The 12,989-nt window shown below is 41.8% G+C and overlaps 7 protein-coding genes across 7 annotated transcripts; 4 read left to right on the top strand and 3 right to left on the bottom strand.

Annotated features, from left to right (window-relative positions):
* Positions 1–25: 25 nt before the first annotated feature.
* Positions 26–2,263, bottom strand: FOA43_000163 (uncharacterized protein; the record flags this gene model as incomplete). The annotated part of the gene is made up of 1 exon (XM_038920498.1): positions 26–2,263. The coding sequence occupies one exon, from the start codon at positions 2,261–2,263 to the stop codon at positions 26–28; it is 2,238 nt and encodes a 745-aa protein (XP_038776426.1).
* Positions 2,264–2,576: 313 nt separating this feature from the next.
* On the top strand, positions 2,577–3,596 carry FOA43_000162 (uncharacterized protein; the record flags this gene model as incomplete). Its single annotated transcript, XM_038920497.1, has 1 exon — positions 2,577–3,596. The coding sequence occupies one exon, from the start codon at positions 2,577–2,579 to the stop codon at positions 3,594–3,596; it is 1,020 nt and encodes a 339-aa protein (XP_038776425.1).
* Positions 3,597–3,619: 23 nt separating this feature from the next.
* On the bottom strand, positions 3,620–4,033 carry FOA43_000161 (uncharacterized protein; the record flags this gene model as incomplete). The annotated part of the gene is made up of 1 exon (XM_038920496.1): positions 3,620–4,033. One exon carries the CDS (start codon positions 4,031–4,033, stop codon positions 3,620–3,622), a length of 414 nt encoding a protein of 137 aa, XP_038776424.1.
* Positions 4,034–4,367: 334 nt separating this feature from the next.
* Positions 4,368–5,294, top strand: FOA43_000160 (uncharacterized protein; the record flags this gene model as incomplete). The annotated part of the gene is given in 2 exon segments (XM_038920495.1): positions 4,368–4,371; positions 4,384–5,294. The coding sequence occupies 2 exon segments, from the start codon at positions 4,368–4,370 to the stop codon at positions 5,292–5,294; spliced, it is 915 nt and encodes a 304-aa protein (XP_038776423.1).
* Positions 5,295–7,731: 2,437 nt separating this feature from the next.
* On the top strand, positions 7,732–8,964 carry FOA43_000159 (uncharacterized protein; the record flags this gene model as incomplete). The annotated part of the gene is made up of 1 exon (XM_038920494.1): positions 7,732–8,964. One exon carries the CDS (start codon positions 7,732–7,734, stop codon positions 8,962–8,964), a length of 1,233 nt encoding a protein of 410 aa, XP_038776422.1.
* Positions 8,965–9,218: 254 nt separating this feature from the next.
* On the top strand, positions 9,219–12,002 carry FOA43_000158 (uncharacterized protein; the record flags this gene model as incomplete). The annotated part of the gene is made up of 1 exon (XM_038920493.1): positions 9,219–12,002. One exon carries the CDS (start codon positions 9,219–9,221, stop codon positions 12,000–12,002), a length of 2,784 nt encoding a protein of 927 aa, XP_038776421.1.
* Positions 12,003–12,112: 110 nt separating this feature from the next.
* On the bottom strand, positions 12,113–12,967 carry PRE2 (Proteasome subunit beta type-5; the record flags this gene model as incomplete). The annotated part of the gene is made up of 1 exon (XM_038920492.1): positions 12,113–12,967. The coding sequence occupies one exon, from the start codon at positions 12,965–12,967 to the stop codon at positions 12,113–12,115; it is 855 nt and encodes a 284-aa protein (XP_038776420.1).
* Between the last annotated feature and the right edge of the window lie 22 nt (positions 12,968–12,989).

Raw genomic sequence — 12,989 nt, 5'->3', positions numbered from 1 at the left:
ATCTACTAGCAGCCGGCACCAGCGTTCATGCGCTCTTCGATAGCATTTGGTCGACAAACTCGTTTGATTGTGCAAATAACTCCAGTACCTCCTTGTCAACAATTAGCCCCTTTTCACCAAGTAGCTTGACCAACCCGGCTACTTCCTGGAAGCATTTGAATCCTCTTATGAGTTCTGCACTTGAAGAAGCATGAACAAATTGGAATGATTCGTTAATTGAAGCAAATGATTTGGATAAGTCGAAATTATCTAAATACATTTCAAAGAATTGCTGCGAAATGATACCCAACAAGACACTTGGAAGAGTACTACGGAATGGTAGCTCTAGGATAAGTTTCCTCCATTCGCTGTTGTCTCTCTCATATTTGTCTAGATCATCCTGGTTCAGGAGAAGCAATGCTATCAAGTTTGAGCGGACTGCTCCACCAATGTTTGAATTGAGCTTGTCAAAGACAGATCTAAATTGAAGCAACGGTCTAGACACCTTGTATGCATAGTTGACGGAGCTCAAGTTGTTCATTGAAAACAAACCAACAAACTTCGAGATGAGAATCGCTTGTTCCTTATGCTTTTTGTTGATGGAGTGAAGGTCATAAGGTTCCAACAAATCGGACAATTTCAAGTCCGGGAATTGTTTGAAAAACCAAAGAACTAGTAGTAAGTACTGGGAATTATACGAAGACCGAGCAATGCATCTCAATGCGTCACCCCAAGCATTGAATTTAAACTCTCCTTCTTTGATGAAACCATACAATAACAATGTTCTCATTAGAGAAGTAGAAATCAACTCGTAGTTAGTGGAAATCTTGGTATCATCGCTGTTACTTGCCTTTCTCGGGATAGTGCATTCGGCAAGGAAATCATCGGAAAGACTGGAAAGAAGAGTCACTAGATCGAAGGATCTTGCCGTAGCGTGCCTAATAAGAAGAGGCTGCAAACTGAGAAATATAGGTGGAGACATTCTCTGAACCAACTCATACTCTTCCGAACCATTGAAGTAAGTGGTGAGCTTGAGTTTCTTAAATTGGTAGTATCTATTCAAAGAGTTGGCGAGAAGATTGATAGTCTTACCTCTTATATCAAGTGAATTATCACTGGTCACTAAGCGGCGGTATAGGCTAGTTAACGCCATATCAGGAGGTAATCTTTCGACAGCGTTACTATGCACCAATGTTTCACAAAGATCAAACGTCGTGAGACCGATGGATTGGTAAAAGAATAACTCATCAGGAAGTCTCTGGCCAATAAATTCGTGCATATCCTCGGGAACTTTCTCTGAGGAGGTTCCCTTTATGCTGCTGCTATCAGTGCCAGAAGAGTTGGGGATACCAGAGGAAGGCACCGACAAGCAGGAAGCATCGCTATTGATCTGTCTAGGCTCAACCCTTCCGTTGAGTTTCAGGACGGGCATAAAGCGTAAAGCAGAGCAACCTTTCATATATATTTCAAAAGATCTTCCATCATCAGTCAAGCCGAGAAGAGTGTTGTAGATAGAGCCACCGTTAAGCACAAAATGGTGCAAAGCAGTGAAGGTACTCTGCGATGGAATGTGAGGAAATATGTTCAAAGTGAACGGTTGGAACCCATTACCAATACACATAGAAATATCCTTAAATTGTTTTGGAGACAAGTTCAATTTGGAAAAGATATTAGACTTATCCAGATATTTAAACTGCTTGCTCTCGAATTCAATACTCAAGATAATACGATCAACACCTTCAACCAAGAGTCCATCTGTGGAACCAAAGATGCAGTTGATGAGATGCTCATTTAACATATACTGCAATTGAGCCCAGGCAGAAAAGGGACTGACGATGTACTCAACGTTCTTAGAGTCTAGCAACTCCATGAATTGATCCATCACCGGCCTCATAGTCAATGGAGAGTCTGGATCACGGAAACTTTCGTTGAAGTACTCTTTATTTACTTTATCATCCCAAACATGACGGAAAGTTCTCTCGCGTGACAAGATCTCGGCCTGCTCTAGATAGCTATATTGAATTGCAGTACGAAGGCCAGAAAATACAAAGATAGGCTTAACATTGAGATCTTTGAAAAACTTAAAGTCAGAGTCCATCAGCATTTTCAAAGTCATCGGCAATCCACCTATGGCCTCCAAGTTTGGTTCCTTTCTTGGAGTGAAGAGCCTCGAAAGATAATGCTCCACGTCAATGCCGACGACGGCATTTCTTAGCACATCCAACGGACAGTTGCTGACTGTCTTCAGCTCGAACAAATAAGGTTCGAGTGACTTGATCGGCATGCCTAGTCAGTCAGTTACAGTAGAATGAAAGCTGAGGTGTACGTGTAAAAGAAACAGACCAAGCTTAATTGATATTCCTCACTCTTTTACTTTCTCTTTCGCTAAGCTATTCATCCGAGTTGAGCCAACGCGACAAAAAAATTTTGAGCTCGAAGGCCCCTCAAAAAACTGAGGGAGATGCAAAAAGGTGATGTGTGTCGATCGACTTCTAGCGACGTGATGTATTTTTGCTTACCAAGGGAATAGAAGAATACGTGTAGTAGAAAGAGATTAAGGATACGATCAGCACTCTCCTTTTTGTGTCAATTGTACCATGCGGCTTCAATCATTACTTATTTGTGCCTTTCTGACGGGAATTTCTCTAGCCGAGACGTTTAGTCATGTGGTTAAGTCATTGGGCTCGAATGGACCAGTTAAGGTGACAGACAATAACTACCAGGAGGTAATGGCCAATGAAGACTACTCTCTTGTTCTCTTCATCACAGCTTCGAGCCCTAGAATTGGATGTGTTCTTTGTACTGAGGTAATGCCAAAGTATTCTCAGTTGGCTTCTTCATACTATAAAAACTTAAGGGCTTCAGGAGTATTGAATGTCAAGGACGATGGCCTGAAAAACGAGGACTTGGAGTTGAACAAGTCCAAGTTTGTGATCGCCTATGCGGATCTCAGCGATGCACCTGAATTTTTCAAAATTTTGGGTATCAACAGTGTTCCTAAGGTCTATTACTATGATCCAAGAAAGGCCATGGATGCTGCTAATCCTACTGATCAATATCGATTCGCTGGTGATGATATACCACAGAGGATGAGCGGTTGGATCATGTCGCATTCCAGTAAATCGGACCCAGAGCTATTTCATATCATTGAAACTCCTGACTATCAGTCCATGATGGCTAATGTGTTTGCTTTTCTTGTTGCTTTGTTTGTTCTCTACAAGAAGTCTGACAGACTTATGCAAGTCGTGTTCAACAAAAAGCTCTGGAGGGCCTGTTGCATGATTCTTGTTATCTTACTATGTTCTGGCTACATGTATAATCGAATTAGACAAACGGAGTTTACAGGACATACTCAAGAAGGTTTGCCTGTGTATTTTGCTCCTTCACAACAGTCTCAATATGCTGCAGAGACTCAGATTGTCTCCGTCATTTATGCTTTCGCTGCTGTCGGCGTGATTGTGATTGCAGATACCGTAAATAGAGCCGTGAATCCTAAGCATAGATTTAGTATTATAGTTGTTTGCTTGGTGGTGGTCTACTTTGCTTATGCCTACTTGATGGCTTGTTTTAAGGCCAAGAATCAAGGCTATCCATTCTCTCTTATGAGTGTCTTTTAAAAGTATTATACACTAATATACAGTCATTTCATGTTATTCGTTATTTTGTCTATCCGTTTTTCCACTATCTCGAGTTTCATACTGATTTTCTCCACAGTCTGTCTAAGTTTATGGATTCTTTCTGAGTAAGTATCGAGGTTGACAGTATCATCGCTATGATCAGTAGTAATACTGGAGGAGTCTTCGTTAACCTTTTCATCTCCACCTTCAATATTCTTGAGGCATTCATTCAACTTCGACTCCAACCTCTTCAAAATGGTAGAAAGTATCACTTGGGATTCGTATAGCGAATTGAGATTCAAGCTGAGTAGTTCCAATGGTGATTCTAGTAGCGATTGAACAGCGAGTTCCATGGGATGCACCGGAGCCATCGAGCTAGTTGTAGTGGCAGTTCTTGACAACGGCTCCAGCCGACTTCTCGCTCTCTTATCCGACATATGAAACCGAACTCCTGTGAATAGTGAAGCGAAGGGAAGCGTATAAAAAGCGTTAGAGGCTGAAAGCTCGCGATAATATATTTCATTTCTCTTGCATATATATCACTCTTCTCGGTTACCTCTACTCAGTCATACCAAGTATTTGTACTTGTATGCCATGCTTTCACGGATACTTTGGCGAAATTATGCGACTTCTGCAATTCTTCGTGACCAGAAGCCTTTGCTGATGGACATTTTGCCGAGTAAAAAGGTCATCAGCAGGTTACTCTTCGACTTCAATGCTAAGTACAATTTCCATCATTACTTGCCGGTATTATCTGATATATACGAGAAAATGGGTAGTGATGAAGAAGTGGATACTAAAAAGTTCAAAGGCATCGATCTTCTTCTGTTTCAAAACGTTATGAAAGAGATTCGGTTGCAAACTCATAGTGCAAACAAGTATTTGATCCAGCTTGAAGGAGCACTTGTGGAGCAGGCTGCGTTATTGGGCAACAGGGATGCAATTACAATGCTCTCTTTCAAAGCCCTAGATGATGCCACGGGAGAATATACAGAGGATGATAAGGAGCATGCTGCCATATTTATTAACAAGCTTTCGAAGTTGAAGCATCCTTTAGTGTTTAAGATGGGTGGAGATTATCATTACAGGAAACATAATTTAGCTAAGGCTTTAGAGCTATACAAAAAGTTTTTGAAGCTAGATAACAACTCGTTCATGTCTTCAGATGTTTATCGTACCTTAGGTATGATTCTTTTTCAGCAGCAGAAGTTGATGCAAACTAAAGTGCTAATGGAGAAGTCGATCAACTTGGCTCCTATCAATAAGGTGTCACAGGCTCATTTTGTTTTAGGATTAATCAACGAAATCGACCCTTTGAATGCTCGATATCATTTCGAGATGGCGGCCAGTGAAGGGTTTTTGGAGAGTTTCGTGAATTTGGGATTCTTGGAACTCAACTATTTCAGCAACTTATACAAAGCCAAAGAATGGTTCAAGTTGGGAGCCGAACTTGGTGATTATAATTGTATGATTGGCTTGTTTGACTGTTATATAAAGGAGGAAAACTGGAAAAATGCCAGGATAACCTACACTAAGACCAAGAAGTTTCTTAAGGACAGCAAAGTTGCGGTGAATTTGGATGATATTAGGGTACAGTCAGTAGAATTGATGAACACCAGTCTTGGGCCTGCTGTCTTTAACGAGCAATACCCAAACAAGTTGCCTGGTTCGAAACATAAATCAAAGTGGGACTTGTAGGCGCCAATTGCATGTACATATATTTATTTATTAATTGGATTCTATGCTCTATGATAGATTATGAGATCACCTGTTCGTCTGTAATCCCAGTGAAATCGACTGTTGAAGAGTCGTTCCTCTTCGACATAATCAGAATCTGTCAAGTACTTTTTCATGACAGGTTCTAACTGCTGGAAGATAACCAAGTAATCAGGCCAGGTATGTGGGTATAGGGCTGAGTCTGGAGCGATATTATCCAGGGAGTTTATGTCAGGAAAATTTCGAAGAAGGAATTGATCTGGATCATCGTAAAAATGATCTGATTCGTCTCTGTATTCGAGTAATCTCTCAGAAGAGTCCAAATTAAGGGGTGGTTCACACGTTAGCCACCAGATATCAGCAAACTTTGGTGGCAAGTGGAAATGGCTTTGATAGGGAGTTGAATGACATGGAGTTAGAAAGCCAATATCAACGGTGCCATTCTTGTAATTGTTGATAACTTTGTCTCTTAGATCCTGTGTGATTTGAATGACACCACTTTCGTGGTAAATTGAGAAATAAAATGAGACAAACGTCGAAATGAGGATTGTAACTAGAGCTACTATCTTAGAAAGCCGTATTGATAGCCTCTGGAACAATTCCTTTATGCCAAAGGAGCAAAAAAGAAGGAGGAATGGCATCAATGGATAGATAAATCTAAACTCCTTGTGCTTGATCAAAGAGAATGAAAGTAGATAAATCGCACTTATAATCTTGACATGGTAGTAGTCTTGGGTATAATAAAGGCCGATCAATAAGAACGGTAAAAAGTTTAGCATTAGGACGGGAACAGCCTGAAACAAGTAAAAATCTAATCTTGATACGCCGTAGAAAGATGATAAACTCTTAGAGACATTGAACTCATAGAACTTGAGCAGTGGTAACTTCCAGTCATTGTAGTACCAGCGGTTTATGACAAGATCAAAAACAAATGCCGAGATGCCGACGAAGATGGCAATCAAAGTAATTGTGAGTCTTTTGGACCACCCTCTGGCTCTGTAGAAAAGAAGAGGGCCCAAATAAAGCCAGAAAATGACATTTGTAGGCCTTATAAGGCAGCATAAGGCAGAAATCACTAGAGATGATGTGAGCAGAGGTCTCGAAAAGCCGACCAATGGAAAGTAATACAGAGCGACAGTAGTCAGATGCATTTCCAAAGAGTTAGAGAACGATCTGGTGGTACAGTACCAATTGAAACTAGACATCAAACTCAATAAAAGAGTCAATCTTGATATTCTCTCATTCTTGGTAATTTTCTTCATAAGATAGAACATATAAAATTCTCCGATAGAGGCAATAAAAGCATCAAGCACTTTAGGCATGTTAAGCACATAAAGATAGGAAAGATCTAGCAAGTCGCAGAGCTTGTACACTGCAGAATATAGAAGAGGATGAATAAAAGAACGAAGTCCAAGTCTCCATTCCCAAGTTAGAAAGCCATACCCATACACGAGACGATGAGCGGGTTCTAGGGCCTGCCAGTACTCGTCTGGTTGGAAATAAGTTTTGAGAGTGAGTGCATTGATCAATCTAACGGTTAGGATGGTGCAGAATAATTTGCAAGGGGAATTGAAAAAACCCGAACCAAGCACAGATTCCGATACCCAATTCCAGCCATTTGCAGTGCACTTCCTGTTTGGCTCCATAACAATTGTAGATAAGAAATCGTGATCACCTCCATAGAAGAAAATCGTGGATCAATTATGATGCTCGTTTTCAGGCTGTGTATTACCGAAACGAGAAGTCGGTATAAGTAGAGAGGACAAATGAATCATTGAAGAGATAGATATTGCTAGCACGTTACTCTTTCAGTATTAATTTCACTATCAGTAAGAAAGGTCAGATAACCACTGAAATGTAATTTAGCTGAGGCAGAGAATAATCTTCAATATCTTTCTGATCTGAGGCAAAGAACAATCTTACATACAAGATAAACCTTAACAGAATTCTCTTCAATGAACTTCTAAGGGATCTTCTTTTCAGGTAAATTCATGCTTTTAGATGCATAACAATCAAATTTAGAGATAGAAAGAAAGAAAGCGAAAGATACCATTTCTTAGAGTGATATCCATCATTATATTAACAACACTGGCGTCTTGTCGTACCAACCACTGTCCATTTCTAACGACCGTGATCACCCCATTTGACCTTCCATTTGGCAGATAAAGGAAAGTGAATATGCTTACCAGTTCCATGTATGTGCCTCTTCGCACTGATCATGGTAGGCATGTCTGCTCCTCACTCCTTAATTTCCCAATTGGGCCAATGAGGTTTACGACCCTAATTTTTTCGTCTCCCGCCGCACAAATGCGGGCCTTATTTAGAGTGAGCCAAGTTTCGGTTCAAGAGGGGTTGTAATTGATTTCAGGTCGTCTTTCAGTGTGTGCTTTTGTTTGACGCTAACGATTTTTTGATAATCATGCCATCAACACCTCCACAGACTCCTGTTTTTGACAAGGGTAGGAAGCCTGATCTGAATGCTACTACCAACTCTCTTTTCGACGTCTCTACATTTAATTCCACCACCCTCGATGAGGATGATACATTAAACGAGAATAAAGACCAAAACCCATACTATTCCCCTACTTCTCCTGTTGCACTTTCAGAGTTTCTTCCCTTTTCTTGCGACAAAAAGGAACCTCAAGAACAGAAAACACCTACTACATCCTTTTCGTACGATAGATACCCACTAAAGTCGGAAAGACTTCGAAACTTTGTACTATCTTCATCGGTGTTTCATATCCGGTTGGTGGACCGTCTTGGAAAAGGCACAAACTCGTATGTATTTGAAGCCATAATGAGTTCACAAGGTGGAAGTGAACTTGAAGTGGCTGTGAAGATTCCAGTGAGTAGAAGCCGGGTCAAATCTTTGGAGAGAGAAACGGAATTTATGCTTCTTTTGAAGAACTTTCGATTAAATTCTAACGAAAACTCAGATACGTTTCCCTTTGTGATTCCCTATGGCTTGTACTATCTCAATCGTGAGAGTTTTGTTATGATGAGAAAGAGAGATGAGTTACCATGCCTTGTTATGAAGAAGATGGATTGCACATTGACTGATTACATAAGGGTGTGCGGCAAAAGTGCGTTACCGGAGCACATTGTCATTAGCGAAGAACTTTGGTGGTATCTTTGTGGCGTTCTTTTGCATGCACTTCGTATATTAAGGGTTCTCAGCTCAGTGCATTGTGATTTAAAGACCGATAATGTGTTGGTTTCATTACAGAAGAACAGTTGTTCCCTTCAATTTAAGGTCAGTGACTTTTCCTCATCTTCTAGAGTGGAGGATATGGATAGCATGCTGGAAACTACTCCCCAATTTGCTCCACCGGAGCTTTTGAATACAGGTGATCCTCTTGCGAGAGCCTGTACCCAAACAGACCTTTTCAGCTGTGGTCTTATTCTTCTAAACGCTGCCACCGGAAAGGCACCCTACCAGGCATACTCCTACGACCAGTTCTATATGATCTCTCTCGTTAAAGAAAACAAGGCATTGGAACTTCTGGACCGTGAATCCATCAATATTCTCCGCAAGAATACAGCTATTTCGCAGCTGATTCACATGATCGTTAAGGATCGCTGTACTTTGGATTCCGCTGTCGACTACTTCCATCAACATCAAAATTTGGGAACTTTACACGTTGCTTTATAGATATCGGGTGTTTCATTCCACCGGCTTTTCAAAGATCTTTCCCTCTAATAATATTACTCTATTGTCGATTATCTATCTATCTTGGGATTTAAGTATGTAGTTTTACTCTTCACGCGGTTTTGTTCGCGATGTTAGCGAAGCTCGCAAATCAGGATTCGAGTAAAATTTAAATTTGAGTTTTGTTTTCTATACGCTTTCATTTTCCTTTGTTGTTGAAGCAAAATAAGCCATTTTTACTTAATCGGTCTTTCATCATGTCTGGCTCAATGACATCAGGTCAGCAGCAGTCACAGGCATCTTCACATCAACCAGAGTCTTCGCTGTCTGACTATCATAGAATCAATGGTGATTCGGAGTTAGCAGCTCTAGGAACTGATACTGGTAATGGAATCGATTCCATTATGGATCATCCTCCTACCCAAAATGAGATTACTTCACTTTTGGCTTCGTTGCCTTCGGGGAATCAGTTAATACCGACTCAGAATAAGCACAGGTCACCCATTATTCCTACGTCACCCGCCGAAGGAGCATCAGTTACATCGAAGACATCGCCAACCACACAAATAGCATCAGTAAGAAATGATGTCATCCATTCAACCTCCCCGGCATCTGCGATAGTTAGCAGCTCAATGGTAGATAATCACCCTTCTCGATCCGTACATGGGGTGACCGTTCAACATGATAACGAAGAGAATTCTTTACCCCCCGAAAAGATCCAAGCTTACGCTTTAATGGACTTTGAGAACTTTACCTTTTATGTTCAAACCATGCAGATATTGTTGGGACGGATGGTGGAAGGTGATAAGAACACCGAGGCTTTGGACATACATTTAGGCTCGCAGAAGGCGATATCGAGACGTCATGCCAAAATATTCTACAATTTTGGTCATCAGAGGTTTGAAATGACAGTTTTAGGACGAAACGGTGCATTTGTGGACAATTCTTTTATTGAAACGGATGTTACGCTACCCCTTCATGATAACACGAGAATTCAGATAGGTGAAACCAGGTTCAGATTTATTCTTCCAAGTGAGGACTCTGCCAAAATCGGCGGGTTGCAATCCCCAGAGCTGCATAACTCGCCTATAAATCCCTCGCAGGCTGTTAATTTGAAGACATCGTTTAATAGTAGTCATAGTGGTATGTCCACTCTGACGGTTTCCAGAGCCGCATCTACATCTCCCAACTCTGCCAATGCTGCCGTTGCTCTTGCACGTAAACCTTCAATGGAGACGATCTCTTCGTCGATGCAGCCATCTCTACAACCAAGACAGTCACCACCACTCATTTCGCAGGCTGATCTACTTCGCACTACAAGCGCTCATGCTGCACAGGCTCAGGCCATTGCGCAAAATGAAGCGTTCGCCATTCAAAAGGGGTATCTACCTGCCAGTTACTTAAGTGGAGCTTCTGCTTCACTGGGACCTATTTCCACCTCTGTTTTAACTGCCCAACAGCAACAGTATGTCTCATCGTTGCAACAAACACCCTACAATCCGCAGACGCAGAGTGTACCTAAACTGGGAAAGGAGTTTATTGACGAGCTTCGAGCTAATGCAGAAGCTTCTGTAATCAGAAAGGAAGAGGCTAAAGCAGCGGCAGCTACCACAACAAGTTCTTCATCTGATACGGCTGTTAGCGGCCACATCCTTTCTCCGGCAGCATTGACTCAGCTTACTCACAATACAACTTCATCTTATGTTGCAGACCAAGCTTTCCACTCTGCTCTTACACCGGATTCAGAGCCAGTGAAAACATCTGTTCCTCCTCCAGCTTCAGCTTTGGCATCAGCTTCAATTTCGTCTTCAACTTCAACTTCAACTGCAACGTCAGCGCCTGCGTCGAGGCTGATGTCTTTATCACCTCCGCCTTCGAACTCTGCAAAGAAAGAAAAGAAGAAACAACGTACCAAAAAGGTGTATACATTGGAAGAAATTCCTATACAATATAGAAAAAAGCCAACCCTTTCTTATTCCAAGATGATTACCGAATGTCTTCGGAGATATGGAACTGCTAGAGGGATGTCACTCTCCGAAATTTATCATCAAATTCAGAAAATGTACCCCTACTATCAGTACTGTTCGGACGGATGGCAGAGCTCTGTTAGACACAATCTGTCAATGAATAATGCATTTATCAAAGTTTCCAAGGAAGGTAAGGGATGGCTTTGGGGACTCGATGAAGGAATTGCTGCCGAGAAGGAAAGAGCAAAAGGACATAATAAAGAGAACAGCGATACTAAGAGATCACCATCGCCGGCACCAAAGCTTTCCGGCGATACGAAGAGGGCTTTATCATACTTACAAAAGGAGTTGGTTCGTCTCACCAAAGATCGAAAGATGTACGATAAGGTTACGACTACCCAAATTTTGACACAGGCTCTAGCGATGACGATAGCTCAGGTGGACCAAGCCGCTAAAAATGCTGGTATTAAAGGTTCGCCACTGTTGACTCTAATTGACAAGAATCCAAAACACGTAACGATGATTTTGAGTGCGGCATTGAATGCGGCCACCATTCAGATTGCCCGTAGGAACGGTCTAGCAATTCAGGAGCACGAGGCCTTGCACAAGTCAGAGATAACTTCCCATGTATCAGCGTCCACAGTCAAATCCCCAACTACCCAGATCAGGACTTCTTCTGCCAGTTCAGAAATAAAGATGCCGCAATACTACGGGAACTCTACACCGATGAAACATACATCAAAGCCCGCTACGTTCACTATACGTCCGGTGAGACCCCCGGTACCTTCTCTTTCAAAAAAAAGAATATCTATTGAAGATCTTCCTGAAAAGTTTCGCCAGTTTGCCCGTCCTACACCCCCCATACAGGCGAAGCCGACCAAAGATGAAAAGGTCATTGACAACGATCCGGAGGATGATGATGATTTCAACAGGATGCTCGATAGCCTTGAAGAACAGAATAGCAAGGAGCAGAACAGACTCAAAGAACAGAGAGAAGCCCTTACCAAACTTAAAAGACATCTCGATGAAGGTCAGTCTACAGATGGCAGCAACAAAGCTCCTAAATTAGAGTGATATATATAGTTAGATCTTTTTCTTTACTTATCCATATTTGTACACTATTCCTGAAGAAGGCACGATAAATAGATTATATTTATTTGGTAAGTAGGCAAATTTGGAGATAATCAGCTCTTAACGTTGTTAAATGAACCTTCTTTCTCCTTAATCTCCCAAAATAGAGGACCCACGTCGTAATTACCGTGGTATACCCAACCCTTCTCAGTGACATGATACAAATTGATAGAACCACCAGAATAAGCATCTCTATGTGTGGCAGCCAAAATAGCCCTTTTTCCTAAATAGAGGGCCTCATCAACCGTGAGATCCCAGCGATAGTTGGAATCCATAACACCATAGGCAAACGTCTGACCAGAACCAACCGAAAACATATCACCTTTAAGTCTCGTACCATCCGAATCAACATAGAAGATGGTAGGACCCTCTTTAGGGGTACATCCACACACCATTGTACCCATGGACAACCCCATTCCCTTGTATTCGTAAACCAAGTTACAAAGAATTTTGGAAGCAGCCGCCACAGAAATTCTCTCCTTATTTCGAAGTTCGTGAAGACGGCACTGCGTACCAAGCCAAGTTTCCCAATACTGACAATCAGCTGCACCACCGGCCATGGTACCAAGTAACATAGGGTTAATTTCGATGACTTTCTTCACCGTCTGAGAAGCCACCCAACTACCGGCAGTGGCTCTAGAGTCGACAGCCACGATGATACCGCCTTGAAATCTAAATGCTAACGTCGTGGTACCATGAGCAATCTTAATCTTACATCCTGGGTTGGATACATCATCTGTATGGGCCCTGAGAAAATCCGTCGGTCTAGAAATGGGAGGAAGTGATAACGAAGGAGACAGAGAATCTAGGCTGGGCACCATATGCTGATAGTCCTGAGTGGCATCATCCAACTCTTTGTCGGTAGACGACCTATAGCTGTATTTCTTTGCAATTGCATTTATCGACATGGTGAATCACGAAGAAAACAAC

Source organism: Brettanomyces nanus, chromosome 1 (genome assembly GCF_011074865.1).
Source record: "Brettanomyces nanus chromosome 1, complete sequence".
Taxonomy (NCBI): domain Eukaryota; kingdom Fungi; phylum Ascomycota; class Pichiomycetes; order Pichiales; family Pichiaceae; genus Brettanomyces; species Brettanomyces nanus.
Note: the sequence above shows the minus strand (reverse complement) of the source record. Positions and strands in the feature narration are given on the sequence as shown.